The sequence below is a fragment of the Trachymyrmex septentrionalis genome, unplaced genomic scaffold, assembly GCF_001594115.1.
Source record: "Trachymyrmex septentrionalis isolate Tsep2-gDNA-1 unplaced genomic scaffold, Tsep1.0 scaffold62, whole genome shotgun sequence".
Lineage (NCBI taxonomy): Eukaryota > Metazoa > Arthropoda > Insecta > Hymenoptera > Formicidae > Trachymyrmex > Trachymyrmex septentrionalis.
In genome coordinates this window covers 4,362,304-4,382,095 of record NW_017305800.1, presented here as the reverse complement: position 1 = coordinate 4,382,095, position 19,792 = coordinate 4,362,304, and the positions used below count along the sequence as shown (strand labels likewise).

Sequence of the window (19,792 nt, the reverse complement as noted above, 5' to 3'; positions counted from 1 at the left end):
AAATTAACAAAGGCCATCTTTCATCTTGGAAAAGAAAAGGAACAATAAAAGATATATGATCTAATAATTGATTAACATAAAATTTGCAGAGATTGTATATAATTACTGTTTTTTCTTTATTTTATATATGCCATTAATTTATACATATGTATCACAAAAATTATTTAAATTAAAAAGGAAATTGAAGAAGCTACAATTTCAACAATTATGACTAAATTCTGTTCACGCGAGTTAACATCGACTATAGACATTTTCATCATTCAAATTATATTATTTTCGGCTTCATGTCTACTACAGACTATATTAAAGTTTCTCAGCACAAAGTTCACAGTTCAGCGTCATTATACATAAGTGAACGATTCTTCACTAGAAGTCCAAAATAATGCGCGGGCGTGATAAAACCGGATGAATGTATGTATCTATCATACTGCAACCGCACAATATTTTCGTAATATCACACAACTGACAGCACTCCTACGCAATGTTCATGCAATAGAATGTAGATCCCGGTAATCGCGGAGGATGCATGGGTGTGAAACTGCAGAAAATATCGGAAAAATAGAAAGAACTGCGTAAAAATAACATCGAAAATATATATTTAAATGACGGATATTAATACAAATTAGTAAACTCTTGAGCATTTCATAATTTCTTAAGCTTTCTTTTCATATCCTTCAGCTTGAAAAAGCACATCTAAGTAATGTATTATTAGTTAAAAGAAAAGTGCCCAATAGTATACGACATGTTATTTTGAGTAACAATGATAATTTATTATAATAAAATGATAAAAATCAGATGTGTCCAGGGATGGGATACGGCTCATATATAAAAAAGAGTTAAGTTGACATGCTGTATGCATGTGTGAACATTTACAACTTAACTCTGACAAAACACTTTATATTTGATATTTTTATAATAAAATAAGGTAGAACTAAAATAATTATATTTGCTTTTCTGCATTTCGATATTAAACAACATTTTGTTATCTGATTATTACAAAATAACTTAAAAAGATACAATTTTTAATAAGAAGTACACATTTACTATTTAGTTTTTATTTCTTTTACTTTTTCTGTTAATTTAATATAGAGTCTATCATAGAGGCAACTAATATCGTGATATGTACGTCAATTTATTCTACAATATATTGGGTCAAGTTCACTACAAAAAAAATGTTGCATGTTCGTATTTCATTTATGCAGTTGCAAAGAAATTGTACGGTGTATAGAACCATTACTAGATACGAATTGTAGAAAAAGTTCTCTCTATCATATTAGTATTTTTAATCATAATAATTATTTGTTTAAAAAAAATCTAGTACCGAAATTGTGAAAAATTGTGTCAACAAGCCTCGATGTTCCTCATAATTTATGATATAATATAATGATAAATAAAACAAAGAAATTTGATAATCTGATATTAATGATCAAAAAAATAAATTTTTGTAACTCTTTTTTTCGTAAATCATAAAAAAATCGTTTAGATTTGTTAAATCTGACATTCATCACGTTTACCATTTTTATAAAAATAATATCTAGCGGAATTGTAAAAGTAAATTCATAATATAATGATGAGTAAAAATGGGAGAAAATAGGATTATGCGATCGAGAAGCAGTGGTATGTTTGTTACGCTAAATTCTTCCTTTGTTCTTTAACTTTAATCAGTTTCATGCAAACGCATTATACTTCGACATAATCAATATTACAGCTAGTAATATTAATATTTCATCGTGCAATTTCCTTTAAGAAACTCCCTTTCTCGTACAGCAACATTAATGAAATTAATGTCGGCAATTTGGATTTTAATTTATCTCGATTCATATTATTGAGCAAATTAAACATACGAATTATATTGACTAATAATATTAAAATTTTGTATATTGGCGATATTCGTATCGATTGTAACAACAATAGTGTAAAAGAGTTGTTTTCTGTTCGCTAATTCGATGTAACATAATCTCGTATACAACCTCTCTATGACCCAAACATATGAAATAATAACATTAAACTTTCGTAATGGTGTTTCGCATACGACTTGCTTTGGACATGTTGATTCATTGACTGGACACATTCGTATTTTCAACAATGTTATTATTTAAACACTACTGAATACTACCATTTATACAAAATGAAAGGGGTCGTAATTAATTAATTAAAACAAGTAATTGGGCTCTTGTGTGAGAAGGGCAGTGAAAAAATAAAATTAAAAATTTTATTAAATTTTATTAAATTAAAAATTTTATTAACAGCATATTGCAAATAAACCATTTTGCAAATGTAAATATATGCTTTAATTTGCATGTAAAAAATGTTTTTTCCGCGACTTTCTCTTTACAATTGTGCATATGACATTTTTGCTAGGACATCAATAAATTTCATAGACAAATTCGCATAGATGGCATAAAAAAATTCTGAATGATTCTGAAAACATCAAAGGTTTTTCAAGGAGAAACAAGATTATTAATGCAATTGTATAATTTGCAAACTGCTACAAAGGAAGTAAATAGATGTCTGTTAACGGAAGCTCTTCGTTCGCGACCTCATTGGTCGTCATACCTCATTAAAACCGGCAAGTCGATTGCGTTCCTAATGAAGCTCCAGTAGAAAGAATTATCCTCCTTTTTCTTTCATCATGTTTCACTATTATATACCTACGCGGTGACAAAGATTTCATCTAGCTTCAAGAAACCAAATTCGATGATGTTATTTAATCCTTTATAAATACATTTCCAAAGTAGAGTATACGGTTTTCTTCATAATTCTTTAAGTTTCTTTTGTCCGACTGCAATGTATTATTAAAACTATAAAAATGAGAAAAATGACCAAAGAAGCTTGCTTTTTTCTCTCCAAACTTAATTCTTTCGTAAAAAAGAAATAAATCCATAATTAAGAGCTACAAAAGATTACGTTATTTTCGTCGAAACTTTGATTCTAGAAACTAAAAATAATAACATTATATTTATGAAACTATTGTAATTAATTTATTAAATAAATTTAATGTCAAACTATGATAAAATATCTATAATTATGTATAAAAAGACGAAAGATAAACTCGCATTCAGAACATAAATACTCTCTCTTCCAAACTCAAATCTTTTTTATTTTCTCATACTATTCATTTTCTACCATTCGCGAGTCATTCTCTTCAAGAAAAGATGAATCGTCACGAAGAGCAATGTGACGACGATATCCTGATATTTACTTCCTGATATAAGTCGCTAAGAGCATAATCATTTCCTGTCATTTTCGTACATAACAGCAAAGGGCTTTCATGTACAATTTACCTTCTTCAAACATTTTCAAAGGTTGTACAATGAATAAAAATTATCTATCTCGCTCGGCATTTCTAAAATAAAATTACTAACTTCTACAATTACGTTCCAACTTGTTTAATCTCGCGTTTTCAACAATTATTTAACGTAAAAATAATCAACCTTTTTATATTAAAATTCATATTAATTATGGTTATTTATTAATGACGGTAATGAGCAGGTTATTTTTAGTTGGTCAAAGGAAAAAGAAAAGCTCATATGGCCCTGCGTTTTTCCGCGTAATCTAAATGCACGTGTTACGGTCTTCTATATAGTGAGATAAGGAAAATTAATTAAATAATAATATTAATATTTCGTTTCTCTGAAGAAAGAACTCCTTCGGGGTAAAATGATAAAATAATTTTTGCAGCATGTTACCCTCGAATATAGAAAGCTCTTCTATAAATCACACTATTTCCGCAGAGGACGATTACTATGGAAGGCGATTCTCCTAAATTCCCATCCACTCTGCACAACCCTCGTAACCGGAAACATCGTAACGTCTCTTCCATTTTTCTCGATAAAGGTTCACGCGCAATTAAGCAAAAACATCGACACGCTGTATTATTTTCTATCGGTAGTCGTAGACCCTTTTCTTTCAACAAATGCTTAAAAGAAAATAAAGGAAAGTAAGAACTGCTATGATATTTAGCAAGTCAGGAGAAATGTCTGTACGAATAGACATTCTTCGTATAAATTAAAATTTGTATCCCAGACTGGCTAACTTCTACTTGGAAGGCTCAATTCGCTTTTTTAGTGATGTATGTACATGGTTACGCCATTGCGCGCAATTTGCACGAGTTTCCATTCTTTTACTCTTTTTTGGTCTTTTAATCCCACACGAGACGCCAGACTTCTTTCAACTCCTTTCCTTAATGAGTTACGGTTGTGTATATTATACATAAAAATCGTCTGAGAGAAATATGGATAAATTTCCGACAAGTTTTCATCATTAATTATTCTGAAATAGGTTTTTTGATACAATCAGAATCTAAAATATCGAATTTAGGAGGCTGAGACTTTATCAGCATAATCCGATGAAAAAGCACGTAATATAGAAACAGCTGACAAAAGCGATACATAGCCATGACGACAGAATGAATTCCACGTTAGTAAGAAATTCAATTTGCAGCCGTGTTAGAAACTGAGAGGAACCGATAAAAGATTCTAAAAGTAAATAAAAGCGGAAGGAAAGATTATTGCTGCACTACGCTCGCATCGCGGACGTTCGTTCGATTTTTATCGAGAAGAAAATGTGTAATTTATAAGAGAAAATTCGTTATTTCGAATTAATTATCAAGCCAATTATGACGTGAAAAACATTAAAATAAAAATTTCATTGCAAGTTGATTGTGACGCAAAGCAAAGAAAAATATTCTCACGTGAAACATGATTTGTTGCCAGTTCAACGTCGGAATAAAAAATAAAATCTATTTTATTGATTTTGAACATACGAGTATATGTGTATGTATATTAGACAGCAGAATAGCACTTCACAAACAAAATAAAAGATCAAATCGCAGACAATTTACGTGCATAAAAAGCATGCCGAAAAAGAATTAATCGCTCATTTTAAATAAAAAGGAATTAATAATAGTTTAATTTAGATTAAAAAAATGAGGTACTTTTTTTAAATAGACTGATCTCACAAATTTTAGTATAAATAATTACAAAATTTGTAAAAATTAAAATATAGTTTCTCTCGTATTTCTCTATAGCAAATATGTATGTAATAGTACGCTAAACTCACACATGTACTTACGTCATGACAGCTGTTCCTAAAGTTATTCTATTTCGTGTTCGCGCACATTGTCGATGCTACCAGTAATTTCTGTCGTTCTATTATAAACCATTAATATGATTCATATTTCTGCTATACGAATTGTAATTTTCCATGAGGAATAATGTACTGGAAATTCGATAAGGAATTCGGGTTGCTTCCCAGTTTAGCGACTTATGGAACGCCGGGGGTCTCACACGCCCGGCGCGAATGAACGACGTAATTCCTCGCGCAAGGTCGGTCTACTTTGTGAAGGCGCGCTATCTTTCATTCCGGCGAAATTAAATTATCGCGATCCGCTGGAAATTATGACGTCGCGGTTCGTTTAACGCGTTCGCGCACCGCGTACGTCAGCCACTTGTGCTCGTGCATTTAATCGCGACGCGAAGAGACCGGGCGTCTCATATGAAAATTTTCTTGTTATATTCCTTAATGTCAATCTGCCTTTCAAGAATGCCATCGAGCGTAATTTCTTCTCCAGTGAAAAGTTGAAAATTTCATCGTGCTATGATCGAGAATAATTTTATCGTGGACAAATTTATACTGGATCCCTTTTGTGTACTCTACCGAAAGTTTTTACGTATTCAATGCGTGTTAAGTTTTTAAAAAAAGAAAGGGAGAAGAAAAATTAAATTACAAATTAAATTATTCACAACCAAGCTTAAATTATATTATTGTATATATTTGTTGTAATTTTTCTTTTTATGTAAATCTGATTTTATATAACTTTTCGATAAAAAATGTTTATAAAGTTAAAAGATGATATTTGATCTCTGCCGATAAATAACATTTTTTTCAATTATATTTTTATTACCTATAGTCGTATAATATAGAATTAGCGCAATATTAACAGATTTTGTTTAAAATTAAATCAAACACTTTTCTCATGCAGATTAGCATAAGTGAGTAATAATCCAATCTGATCTGTGCGATGAAAAGTACAAAATCCACGGATTTATTTTGGCGGAAATATTTTAAAGTTCAGAAAAAGAGCGTCGTGTTACCATCGCTCTCAAGAAAAATCTCAGCTGCGGAAAACGCTGCTTTTATCGCCGACGCGTGTTTGTCGGACGTAGACTCACCGAAGCGTAAGAACCGAAAGCCAGAAGAAGAAAGAAAAACATGACCATCAGAAAGCCGTTTAATAAAATCCAAACTGGACCGTCGCGTCACGTCGTGAAAATTGAATGGTCCATTAAACGACAAAATCAAAGTCAACGCACGTGTCGTCACGCGCGTAAAGCACATAACTTTTCGCACATGATGCGCATCAAATTATCAAATTAGATCGCTAGAATCACGATCAATTGGTATCAAATTCAACAGCTGCGCTGTAATGCAATGATTACACACAAGGTGCGAGATAAATGCAATGCACCTAATGAATATGCGATTGCCGCATCGTTACAAATGATGGAATATTAGGTAATCAAGGGAGAGAGGGGAAATTCGTGTTTACATATCCGATATCACGTCGATCCGATTATGGCCGATTGGATTTTTGCTTCAGCAATAGTTCAGACAATTTTGCCGACAAATAAAATTACGATGCTCATTGTCATAATTTCAAAAAGGAACATAAAAAAATAAATCTATATTTATATACACATATTATTTCAATGAAGTTACATTGTCCGTTACATTGTCCAATATATATTCAAATTCTCTCCGAAATATTATAATACGTAACGCGTTCATGACAATTTTCAACATTTTTTAATGGCAAAAAAATGGTTTCTAAATAAAATCTACGGTATTTAAAAATATATAATTGCACACATTAAGAGCTTTTAAATAAATTTTAGCTCATAATCGTACAGCTTATTTTTATTCAGTTATGACTGTCTGAATTTTGAACTTTCTTCATAATTACACGATTTAACAAAAATTGCTTTTTTTCTCTTTGAAATGCCATACCCTGAAGGATATTTTTTGTGTCCAACACGATACCGTTGATAGAACTGCGTAGCATGCCAAGATTTTGAGTAAATTCAGATAAAGTGGACAAAAAATGGCAATTTCGATTTTCATTGTATGATCAAGAATTAACATTTATTTCAAAAGATTTTGAATTATATTTTTAGATGCTGTGGTCTTTATTTAGAAAAAGATTTTGTTTTGCTAAAAAATATTGAAAATCGCCAAAATCGCTGGAATCGTCATCTTTACCCATTTTCGCCTCGATTTACTTAAAATCTCGACGTGCTACGCAAATTCCATCAACGGTATCGTGTTCAGTACAAAAGAATCTTCGGAATATGGCACTTCGGAGAGAAAAAAGTGACTTCACATCGAACAGCGTTATTATCCAATTTATCCATATACGTTACACGTTACGTATACAATATTGAAATTTCACGAAAATTCAATTCGCTTTCAAAGCATTCAAGTCAATTCATTCTTTTTCCGCTTTTGCTCTTTTTTCTGAGATTTTGGTCGTATTTTCACGTTTCGGTATTGGCGCGATCTCATCGTATCCCACGTACACGTTCTACCGCATATCCCATGCTTTGTGTAACGCACGTACCTACTCCACAGATTCGTTGAATTGGATCGAGAAAAGAGGCTATGGGAAAGATACGAGTGCAGTGGTACATCACGCTGACAGGTATAGCTGTCGCCGTGCGTCGAGGAAGTTGCTTTATACCGGTAATACGTCGTTTATCTCGCGGTCTATATCTGTCGCAACTACTCAGCAGCGACGTAAACGATTCTGTACTCATCCTTCGTCCCTCCACTTTTGTTCGATATCCAGCGAATTTCTTCGAGAAGTGGGAAAAGTAGGGAAAAAGGAAAAAAAAAAAGGAGGATGCCGCCGGGGCACCTTTTCATCAGGTATCATCGGTCGCTGTTATTCGTCCTATTTTCGCGCGCTTTAAAGCCGCGTTTGCTGCAAAACCCAATATCGTACATTACAACGTTTTCTATCTAGTCCTTTCACACGTCATTTACCACACAATCTATGCCGTACCTGATCTTGAAATTAGCATAAATCCCACTGGAATTCTATCGGTTCGAAATATTCCCGTCACGAAAGGCGGGAAGGAGAGAAACTATTGGAACGTTGCGTTGAACTTGCGAGAATTCGCGCCGGCGAAGAAAATGCATTTAAGGACACATTATTATTACTGAGAAAATTAATCCACTTTCTCGGTACATTAAATAAATTCCAATAGAAATAAAAGATTTCCGGTTTAGCTTCAAATGAACGCCGTTATAGAACTGCACTTATATTTACACGAATGACTTTCTCTTTTCGTTAAGTACATTTATGTTGGACATGCACGGTCCAACGCGCACGTAAACGTCTCCGATGTAAAAATCAACATTAAGAAACGATAAGAAGATTTTACTTCTGCACTCGATCAAGCATAATTGTCCAGTAGCGGTATTCTACGTGTCATTGCGATGTATTAATCATCCAATGAATAACGTTAAATTCAGTAGACTGACATCTTAATACGAGTTATCACAACAATATATCGCAGCAAAATTTATCATAATAAATCATCTACGCTATCTATTTATTTTTATACTAAAAATAATCTAAAAAAGTATGCAAAAACCGTTATATACCTTCGACATAGCAGTCTGCGATAATGCAATTGGTCTTCCATAATATTATACATATATTTTCTTTTTAAACATAATCATCACGTTATATTTTAGAGAATTTGAATTTTATATTTTTAAGAATAATAACAGACATTCAAAAGTTTCCTTAATAACTTTTAACAAATATAATTTCGGAAAGCTTTGAGAAAAGGTACGTCTTTTCGTGACCAATAGTTCTAGGATTAACCATCCTGTTTTCCTTTTCCGTAAACAAGGGAATTGATAGGCTGATATTGAGGATAGGGACCATCATTTTCGAATATTATAACGCAATCTATTCTGTCGCATAGCAGTGGCCCATTTATCGAGATGCTATGCAACGTAGCACGTGTCACACCGTGAAACACGCGCGTCATGCTTTAAAACTTTAAAATACGCAACAGCTGGCGAACACACATGACATTTCCCGTTTTCGCTTCTCATGTTTATCGTTCAAACGCAATACCGATATCACGAATCTTCTTCGTGAGGAAATCTTCGGATTTTGAACAGTCGCACAGAAAGACGAAAGCTGTTCCTCTTGGAAAGAAGATTCAAATTAAGAATGCTCCGTCTGATCTACGCGGATTAAGTCCTGGAGAAAAGTTAAATCCACTGATGGAATAATTTTATTACTTCTTTTATTTCCTCGAAAGACTGTCGTCATTGGCAAAGAGAGGTAGATTTATTTTCTGTTCCCCTTTATGCTTGTCCCTGACTTACCGTCCTTACTTAATAGTACTTCTGAGCCGCTTTGAAGTGCGACTCGATTGCTACTTTTCCATTTTGTAAATTACGAAAGGTATTACATTGTTTAAAGGTACCTAAAGACTTAAGGCTAGACAGATTTAATTATAGTGACAAAGAAAATATTAAAAAAAGACAATTTTCATAAACTCGTTTGTGAGTTCCGACAGTCTTTTTCGCAAACATTTCTGTTGCATGAAAATCCTTAACAATCGGTAATAAATCCGTTGCAAAAAAGTTAAAGGCAAATTAGAATCGAGGCAATTAACGTTTGGTTATATTGATGTATAACTATAATAATTGAAATAAAAATAAAAATTGTGTAAATTTATCTCTTGAAGCTTATCAAGATACATAATAAATATTACTGATTTGTGAAAATTTGCGACGAGCGATAACAAGTGCAACGTGAAAAATATAGTATTGAAGGTAGAGAATTCGAAATAGCTTGCCATATCGATCTACCTGACCTTCACATTTCCGCAGTCGATGATTTATGAATTTTCTCGGATCAATTCAACGATCGGACGGGCGACTGACACAAAGATGGGGCTCGCCTTTTTGGGCGAGCACCGGGCCGCACGGAAATTATGTCATCCCGTAAATTTCCGCCGGTAGTCGACGCGTCGCGTTGGCGAGACCGACTGAATGGACCGGCGGATACTGGAAAATTTGCGTAACTGGAAAATCACTCGGCCGTGTACGTGCGGATACTCCGATGCGGGTAATCTCTTTTATCCGTGATTGGCCATTCAATAAAAAAAAAAAGACCTAAATTAAATTCAAAAAATAATCCTCCTCAGATGAAAAATCTCGCAAATGAAAAAAATTAAAATATATCCTCTACTCAATTACTTATATAAAATATAAACGATATAATTTCTTCGCAAATCTTGTTGAATGCAAGTAATGTTGCCTCATTCTGCGTTTCGTTCCGTAAAGTGCACTCCACGATTTCTAAGTACCTATCTTCTCGACGTGGATTATGCTTCGAGTGCAGAATTGCGATTCGTCAATCGATCGGTCTGCTTGTGTCACGCGTCTTCTGTGCTTAAACCGTTTCTCTTTCCGTCGTATTGCTAACGCTGCAACCAATAGCTCGTGGCTATTGTGTTTAGGAAGGTCGTAGGATTCTTCTGTCTCTTTCAGATATACGTTTAACTGATTTTCGAGTTGCCCTTCCTCGAGAGGATCTAGTGGCAATTATTTCGAGGTAAAACTCATATGTTCATAGTCGAGTATGCAATCAATGAACAGAGATTAAAATAAAGTCGATGACGCGTTAGATGAAAATGTTAAAATTCGTTCGAATAAATCCAGTTAATGGAATTGCATACTTAGAGAAAGAAATAATAGTAGCAACTATAAAGATAGTAAAAAGTTCTCTTACGTCAAAACAACTAAAAAAATTAAACGTTTCCCAGAAAAAAAACCTATTTTTCAACTTGACAGAAAAATGTTGATTAATCAAATAATATTAATAAAAAGAATATATTTTTAACATAATCAAATATCATTTTTGTCATTTCTCTCTCTCTCTCTCTCTCTCTCTCTCTCTCTCTCTCTCTTTCTCTCAGTTCATAAAAAAAATCCTTTTTAAATTATAAAAATTAAAAAAAATTTTTTTTGAGTTATGACAATTTTGATGATTTTTTATGAAGTTAAATTAATTCACTTTTGATAATTTGAAATTATCATTTTTTTAATTATCATTTTTAAAGTAAGAGAGCAATGTATATTTAATTACTGTACATATATATAATTGAATAAACTATTTTATAGTTGTAATAACTGTAAAATATATTCAACTATATGTGTACATTAATTCTGCATATAAAACTTGTATTGTTGTCACCTTCATAATTGCTATCACTATATATGTTTTTGTCTGAGTACAGAAAAAATAAGGATTAATTATCCCAGTTGTGTCCCATTAAAAAGAAAAAAATGTCAACATTCGCGGATCAAAGACATTTTATTATAATAACACATTTATTTTATAAATGTTATTATAATGAAACTATTGATAAATAAAGGAAAACCAAAAAAAAAGACCTACAATGAATTTAACAAGTTCTTACAACTCATCTTTATTAAATTATCATTAATTATGATTGCCGTCGAGACTTGCGCGGAATGAAACGGATTGCACGCGGATTCCACATGAATCAAAGGAATCAATGATAATTCCATTGAAATGACGCAGATCGCTGTGTGAGTGGCGGAATGCGCGTAGATAAATGGAATCGATAATGAGGCTAATTATTCCGCGCTCATTTCTGTACGAAAATACTATCTATAATCGTTGATATCGCCACGTACATTCCTATCGACGGGAGTACGGGCGACTCGACAATTCTGGCGCCGCTGGCTTTGATAACTTCCGATAATAATTCGTGAGAAATTCAATTATCACGGCCGTGCCGGCATGTTCTCGCCATCGTCGATTTTGCCGCAAGTCGATTTTCAAAAAGGTTTCCAAAACTCTCCATTGTAAAATAAGAAATAAAAAACCATCGTACAACCTTTATCTCATCTCATTGTTTCAGTACACTTTTAATTATCAATTAATTGTTCTCTCTCTCTCCCCCCGCCCTCTCTTTCTCTCTCTCTCTCTAAAAGATGTGATTAATTGTTCTCTCTCTCTCTCTCTAAAACTAGAGAGGAACAAAGAATGTTGTTGAATGATGGATTTAAAATGTACAACAATTTATCTAATAAAATAAAAAAGGAAAAAAGACTAAAAAACTTTAAAGAGAGCGCTAGCGCCATATATGAGGAGTGCAATATAGATGTATAGGATGTTTAAGTCTGACGGTTTGGCTAATTAATAAATAGGCATTATATCAGATTATATCACACATTGCAACTTATTGAAGCTAATAAAGATCAATCAATCTCTCTCTCTCTCTGCTAAACTTGCCGTTACGGTGTGTGTATATAAAAAGCACTAATACATCAAAGAGTTTTATTTTAAAGTAAATATCAGCAATATATAATCAAATGAAACAAAAACCGATATTTTTCTTTTAAATACAATTTTAAATACAAACCAATTTTTTCGCGCAGCTGTACTATTTTTTTTTTTCTTGTATCAATTCACAAACATGATATGTTTTCATGAACTTTAGCTCGCGAAATGTATGTATGACGTAATACAATTTCACACAAATGCTCATAAAAAATTGCTGATCGCCGCGCGCTCGCAATCCGAGCGAGATCGCTTTTATCATAGTCGAAGACGCCAAAAGTCGACGCTCGTGTGAAAAGTTTCACTCGTGCAAACAGGAATACGTCGAACGTCGAGACGCGCGATGAAGTAAGAAGGTAGTGGTGGTGGAGGTGGTGGTGGTGGTGGTGGTGGTGGTGGTGGAGTGGTGGTGTTGGTGTTGGTGATAGCAGACGTCGACGGGTTTGCTGGTGCGTGGGTGCACGCGTGTAATGGTGGAGCAAGTTGTACGCGCACGATGCAGCTGATGACCTTGAACTCTCTGCTGATGTTCGACCTCGTGTTCCTGTTTTTCCTGTTCCTCGTCGGGGTCTCCTGCCTCGTTTACTACCTGCCGGGTACTCGGGCGCATGCTTTCGCACCGCACGAGATCATCACAGCGCGAACGTCGCCGCGCTATGACGCACCGATCGACAATGTGTAAGGTGGGTATAGGAATGCGTACGATCGGCAGGCAGACATACTTGTAGATCGAGATTGTGCGTACACCGTCCCTGATCGCTGATAGACGCATCGTAAGCACCGATTTCCGCGCGATTCACGAATAGCCGATGAAAACCGTTCGGTTTTGTCGAAAATCGATTTTCCACACGGGTTGGATTACTCTGCCAGTTATATAGGCATCATATTTTTGACTGCTTCTCGATTAAATTGTTCCATTGACGTTCTCGATTTGAAAATCGCCGAAGTTGCATGCACAACGCTGATTCGATTACGAACGTGGATTGGGGACTTCCTGCATGATTGTGGATCACGCTGCGCCAATTTGATCGGCGCCCTGATTAAATCGCGTGAAATCAAAATGGTGGCCAGTCATCGCTAACTGATTTCGTCCGCTAATTAAACGCTCGACCCTCCGTGATCACTCGTAACGGATGTATCAAGGTTATTACGCGCGCATTTGTCTGTCTTTCGCAAATGTTTCCGTGCTGACATCGGAAAAATACAATTTGGCGGTTTAGAAACAGCACACGGTAGTGATGAAAATTAAATTAATAACGCCAATCAATGAAATGTAAGGGTAAATGAAATATTCAATGCACGTCTGATTAGCTGGAACCAGTTATCGGATGATCAAGTCTGTCAAAAACACTCAAGGCTGCCTCTTTCAACTTGTGCGACTGAATTCGATATTACATAATTCAATGCTGTTCTGCTTCGGGCATTGCATAAAAGGTGACCGAGTTGCATGAATAGTTGCGCGTTTGCCCATTGTATGTCGAGAATAACTTAATACTTGGAATGATTGAATAAAATATAACACAAGTTGCATATGTGCTTGATAGAAATAGCATATTTGGTAAAATTATAATCTTGTAAAAAAAAATAAATATAATGCTTACAACAAACTGCACAAAAAAATAAAAAAGCCGATAATTGCTCTACGACATTAAAACATTTCAAATTCCAAACTTACAAAAAAATCAGTTTCAAAAATATATTAAGACAAAATTAAACAAACATCCGTTAACAAAACATCGAATAAAAATAAAGATGTACTTAGCAGAATAGAATAGAATATTTATCTTCAGCTTACATTGCCAAGAAGGGACTTGGTTTAATAAAAATATAACTTAACCACACTCGTTTATCCATACCTAATCTCCTTTTCCTTTTCATTCTTCAAATTTCTTAGAACCTCACATTTTTTTAATTCCTTGCTCCAAAGTCTACTCCATATTTTCTTTCTGTTCCCGCTTAGTACCTTAAACCAGCTACTTACTTCTGACACTCATCAACATAACGTTCCACATGCAGTCTGTTTCTATTCTACAAAATTTACATTTCTTACATCCTGTTCTGTTCCTACCTTAGTCAAATTTTCCTTTCCTACATACGAGGGGTGTTCAAAATCGTATTTAGGGTGATGTAGGGAACTTTTATTCCCTACATCAAACTTCTCATACCTTTCATTGTATCTCGCTATCCTTAACCTGTTATCTTCCCTTATTGCCTTATTAAGCATCTCTTTCCTTCTTAATTATTTCTTCTTCTAAACTCTCGTAATTATACCCATTAAATAATTCCACTGCTCCGATACTCCATCCATTCTTTTTACAAAAGCTTCCTTTTCTCTATAAATCCTCCCACTTGTATTCCTTCTTTTCTTTCCGACAGCACCTTAATATACTATCTGTCTGTTTTCTTAATCCTCCTCTCGTATTTTATGGCCCTTATTCCTCGTCCTAACCTCAGTTTATCCATAGCAAGCTCTCTCATTATCACATACCTTGGCGTGCAGAAATCTATACCGAAAATCCATCTTACATAATCCAGCGTAATCTTCTCCAGACTTTCCCTCTTCTCTTATCCCCATATTTTAGCCCCACATGCCATAACGGTCTGTACCAAGTATTTGAAAATGCCTATCTCCTTAGATAACCATCCCTGCATAATCTTTCCTCTAAACCCCATACCTTCCTGGTTGATGTATTTAGTAAAATATTTTGCCTAGCTCAAAGTTAATATTGATCTTTCTCTTTAATAATTGACTTTACGCGTTGAGCAACGACGAAGACTTCGGCACCGTTATCCGAATTAGCTCGTTAATTGCTCTCGACATTTTCCTTTAGCGCCGGCTGACTCCGCGGAAAACCAGTTCCCGGCTTCGCGAAATGGAATATTTGTCACGGAAAATTAATATTTCCGCAAAGTTTCTTTGCGCTCGCCGCCGGGAGAAATCAAGTTTGATACATGACGCCATAAAGGATCACAAACAGCGATATTAATGAAGAACAAAAGTTTCAAACTGACGCTCTAACTTTTCGGCAAGTGTTGACACGGATAAAAATGGAGAAAAGCTTTCAAACAACAAAGTTTTGGATCATTTTAATCGAAAAAAGAACAACGTATGCATCCGCTTTTCTTTTTCCGCTTTTCTTTTCATTAAATTATACTTTTAAAGCTGAATTTAATTATCAGAACGTTACACAGGAAAAACAAACAGCTTTGCTAGAGTATAAAGTACTAAAGAGATCAACCTTCAAATAAGTTGTAGATAATATATAAATCAAGAAAACGATTTTAACATGGAAACGCTCGTTAAAAGAGTAAACAATATAAAAACCTATAAAAATTAAATTAAAATCAATTAACTCTAACAAAAATTTTAAAACAATACATGTCATTATTGATGGCAATAATGAAATATCAATTTAAAAGCCTGCAGTAATTGTAAAGGTGAAAATATGATTGATGTTGCAACGCGAATGCGCGAGGCAATATCCGCAATAAATTCCATCACAATGCAATCTAACACTTTGAACTGTAGGATGCACGAACCTGGATATTCATCATCGCGCAAGTCACTATATTTCACGACGGTTCATTGATTAAAAACGATTGAAAGATATCTAGAGACGCGTAAGCCAATGTCAACATACGAGATGGTTCTCAATCGCGGAATGGATCGTCTGGAAACGTAAGGCTTAATCGAGGTGTTCATCGATGCTATAAATAACCGCGACAATTGTACGATCAGAATACATCTCTCTAATTATTGTTTAATTATTACAGACAAATTACATTTTAAAGATTATGTTTGATGTTAATATTAAATTACTTGGTAATTTTATTGATACATAATTCGGGTACAGTTTAGTCTAGGTTTTGAAACTGTGTTTCGACAAATAATCGGTGCGCAGTTTGCGTAAGCTGAAAATTGTTAAATTCGCACCAAAAAATATTGTTAGGCACCAAGACCCACCTTTACTGAATGTCGCCTTCTTCGCTTCATTATGCTGATTATGTTTGATTTAGAATTTCGTTCATGGAATAAAGTTCATACGTTATAGTTGAAATAGCGTGTATAGTATTGCGCACACGCCGAATAGGGAAATGCTGGCGATAACTACGTGATACACGTCAGTACGGAACGAATATTCATGCTCGATCGAATAAAGACAGATACGTTGTAAATTGACAGCCGTCGTGCAACGGAACAAATTACAATTAAAGTCATACCAATCGAACGAATTGAGAACGGTCAAAGAATTTTCACGTGGTTCGTCTCGTAAAACTAGGATTTGCGATGTTTTACCTCGAGGATAAGATTTTCTTCGTGTCCACGCGAAAGTGAAGTATTACATCGACAGTTAATACATACTTTGACAATTTACAGCTTCGATTACTTTTTGTTATTAGCCAATTTGTAAAATATAAAATATATCGAAAACTTCTCCGAAGATTAAAACTTCATTGAAATTGCTGCAGCTATATTTTGCGTGATTTCAAATGACGACGAAAAACGAAGAATAGCTTTTCGAGCGGAAATCTTGCAGACGTGATTGTCGCATAATAGAGAGGACAATCGCAGCTGACTAAGTTAGAAGTGCGAGAAAGTACAGGAGACCGAAACACGCCTGCGGGACCGAATATATCGACTCTGAACTATCTGCAATCTAGTTTCGTGAGAAACCCAATAATCTAAAACTTTCATGCGTGTGCTCGCTGTTTATCGAACTTTTCGATATAATACGCGAACGTTTATTCTATTGGATTAGAGAAAGTATACGGCAAACAAAACAAAGATAATTACTATTCACGAGAAAGTTAGACATAAAAGTTGCTAATTAATGTTTATTTTTTACAAATAAGTTTTCATAAAAATTTTCCTTGTACGAATACTTTTTGCACTCATTGTATATTCGTATGATAAACTTAGATGTAAGAAGAATGAGGAAGTATGTATAATTAAACACTAAAATATCTTTACAAACATTTCGTAATGCTTGAAAGTGAAAATGCTTATAATACGTAAACGCTGGCTATTATGTATTGCCACAAAAAAAAAACACAATATTAGCGTTATAATACAACGACGAGTAACTGAACAAATAATTCTATAATTATACAACATTAGAATTCGCCATCTAATACCGAAAATATTAAGAGAGGCCATATATATAATATATATATTATATCTACACTAATATATCACCTTCTCTTTATTATTCATTAATCATTATAACATAGTTATACTAAATTCAGACAGACATAATTTTGAAATTACCACTAAAATTGTGAAGCCCTCTGTGATTTTCATGAGACTGAAATATAATAGACGTAAATGAATGTATTTGCTTTTCATGTTAAACAGCTTGACGCAATAATTGGGTGGCGGATTAAATTTTGATGCAATCCAAACACGACCTATGATGCACAAATGTGTAGGAGACAGGTCCCCTTTCCCATAAATGTGGTCGAGCAGAAATCAGCGAGAAAACAGAGAAAGGCAGATAACGATAGCGATTACTCTGCTTGAAAGAGCAGTCGCGGAGGAGAACGTAGTTGGAAAACGGGACTGACATCTATTGTTTTCTCTGACGACGGTATATCTGATGGTTGTTCCTCGAGATGTGCATATGACGTCAAAATTCGCGTGGTTGTTAGATTTATAATTTATATATGAACCCAACGACAGAGAAGAATCGCGTCATACATTTGATTTAAAATAAATCCGTGAGAAAACTGAGTTTTTATGTACATCTGCGCATATCTCGGTGCTCTCTTCTTATATTCCATGGATGAGAAAGAGAGAAAATAAAAAAATAAAACAATTTTAATCAAGGAAATATAAATTTACGAAATACTACAAACTAGTATTCTTTTCTGTTTTCATAATGTTATGATTTTAGTTTTACGACGCAATAATAGTTGTACAAGAATTTTATAATAATAATTTTTCTCTCTTGAAATTATCTTTGAAATGTACAAATATACATATAGAAATTTATAGAAAAAGCAATATGATGTAAAAAATAAAATTATGTAAAAAGTATATTTCTATCTAATTTAATGAATTGAGTTTTCCAAAGTTATACCTGCAATAATCGCCGATAATAAAGATATTATTTTGATATAAACGAGATTCCATCATATAAATAGGTAATACATTTTCATCGCAATGAAAACGTATATCTATGTATCTGTTTACACGTTTAGACTTTCAGACATATGATGAAAAAAAAAATCTGAGTAATCTTTACAAAATAATTCTTCATTCGCCTCATTCGATGCGTCAAGGCGACACCGAACCAAGGAGCTAATATAAACGGGACTGAATAAGCAACAAGCTCGATACCTTCAATGTACACACCGCGGCTTGTTTGCATTTGTTTATTCGCGATACGAGCTATGAAACACGTTGCCATCGTGTTGTTTCCCAGATTCTACGCATGTTCTATAAGACAAAACTAAACATCGTCGTCCTAGTATTTGAAATTTCTATATCGTATATCTTCATTTCATATTTTTACGTAAATAAAATTTTATCGTTAATTCTATTTGTTTCAAAAATTTTACTTTTATTTTTAATAATGTACATAAAAATATATGTAATTTAATTTTTTATCGAATATTTGTATAGTCTACATACACGAGTATGCAATAAATTAATTTAAAAGTAAATTATAAAATACTAGGTAAAAATATTTTCTTGCTTATAGAATGCCGACAGATGTGACCGGGGGCCCAGGACTCGCAGTAGTGGCAGGGGATGTTCTTACCCTGCGAGGCACAGGACTTGCTGCTGCAGAAACGTGGGCTCTCCTCTGCCAAGCAGCCCAGGCCCTCCAGGATCTTTTTCTCTCAAGTAAGTAAAAAAAATTACGTATTTTATTATATATAATCCACGGCATTATCCGTGATGAAATATTTCAATATAATAGTTGTTTTTAGAGGTAAGAGGAAAAATCAAGCAACAATAAAAATTGATGTATCTGATAAACTATTATCACTAATAATTAATATTTCATATAAACAATATATTTATTGTTCCAATTTTTATATCTTTATAGAAAAAGATAATCATGTGTTATTACTATATTTCACGTATTATTAATATACAAGTAATAAATAATAAAGTATAGTCCGCTCGTTTTATGCAAAGCAAATTATGTATAAAAGTCAATGATCGAGCATAAAAAGAAACTTATAAATAGCTAAATTTCTTTGTATTTATTAAATACAACGTAACGTGACCACGGATCCTTCTTCAGCACATATGAAATTTCTCTTAATGTACATACAATAATAAATAATAATTATACGCGCTATATTTTAATTGTTATCGAATAACGAATATATAAATTTGAAAAAAAGTGCAGACTAAATTTGAGTGGAAAAAAAAAA

The 19,792-nt window shown here is 33.7% G+C and overlaps 1 protein-coding gene across 1 annotated transcript in view; it reads left to right on the top strand.

Annotated features, from left to right (window-relative positions):
- The window catches only part of LOC108752897, a 97,921-nt gene that overhangs the window by 25,720 nt on the left and 52,409 nt on the right, over nucleotides 1-19,792 (top strand). Inside the window, exon 2 of the mRNA XM_018494078.1 lies at nucleotides 19,108-19,253. Within this exon, the coding sequence (XP_018349580.1) occupies nucleotides 19,109-19,253 (145 nt within the window). The 5' untranslated portion in view covers nucleotide 19,108. The remainder of the gene's footprint in view (nucleotides 1-19,107; nucleotides 19,254-19,792) is intronic.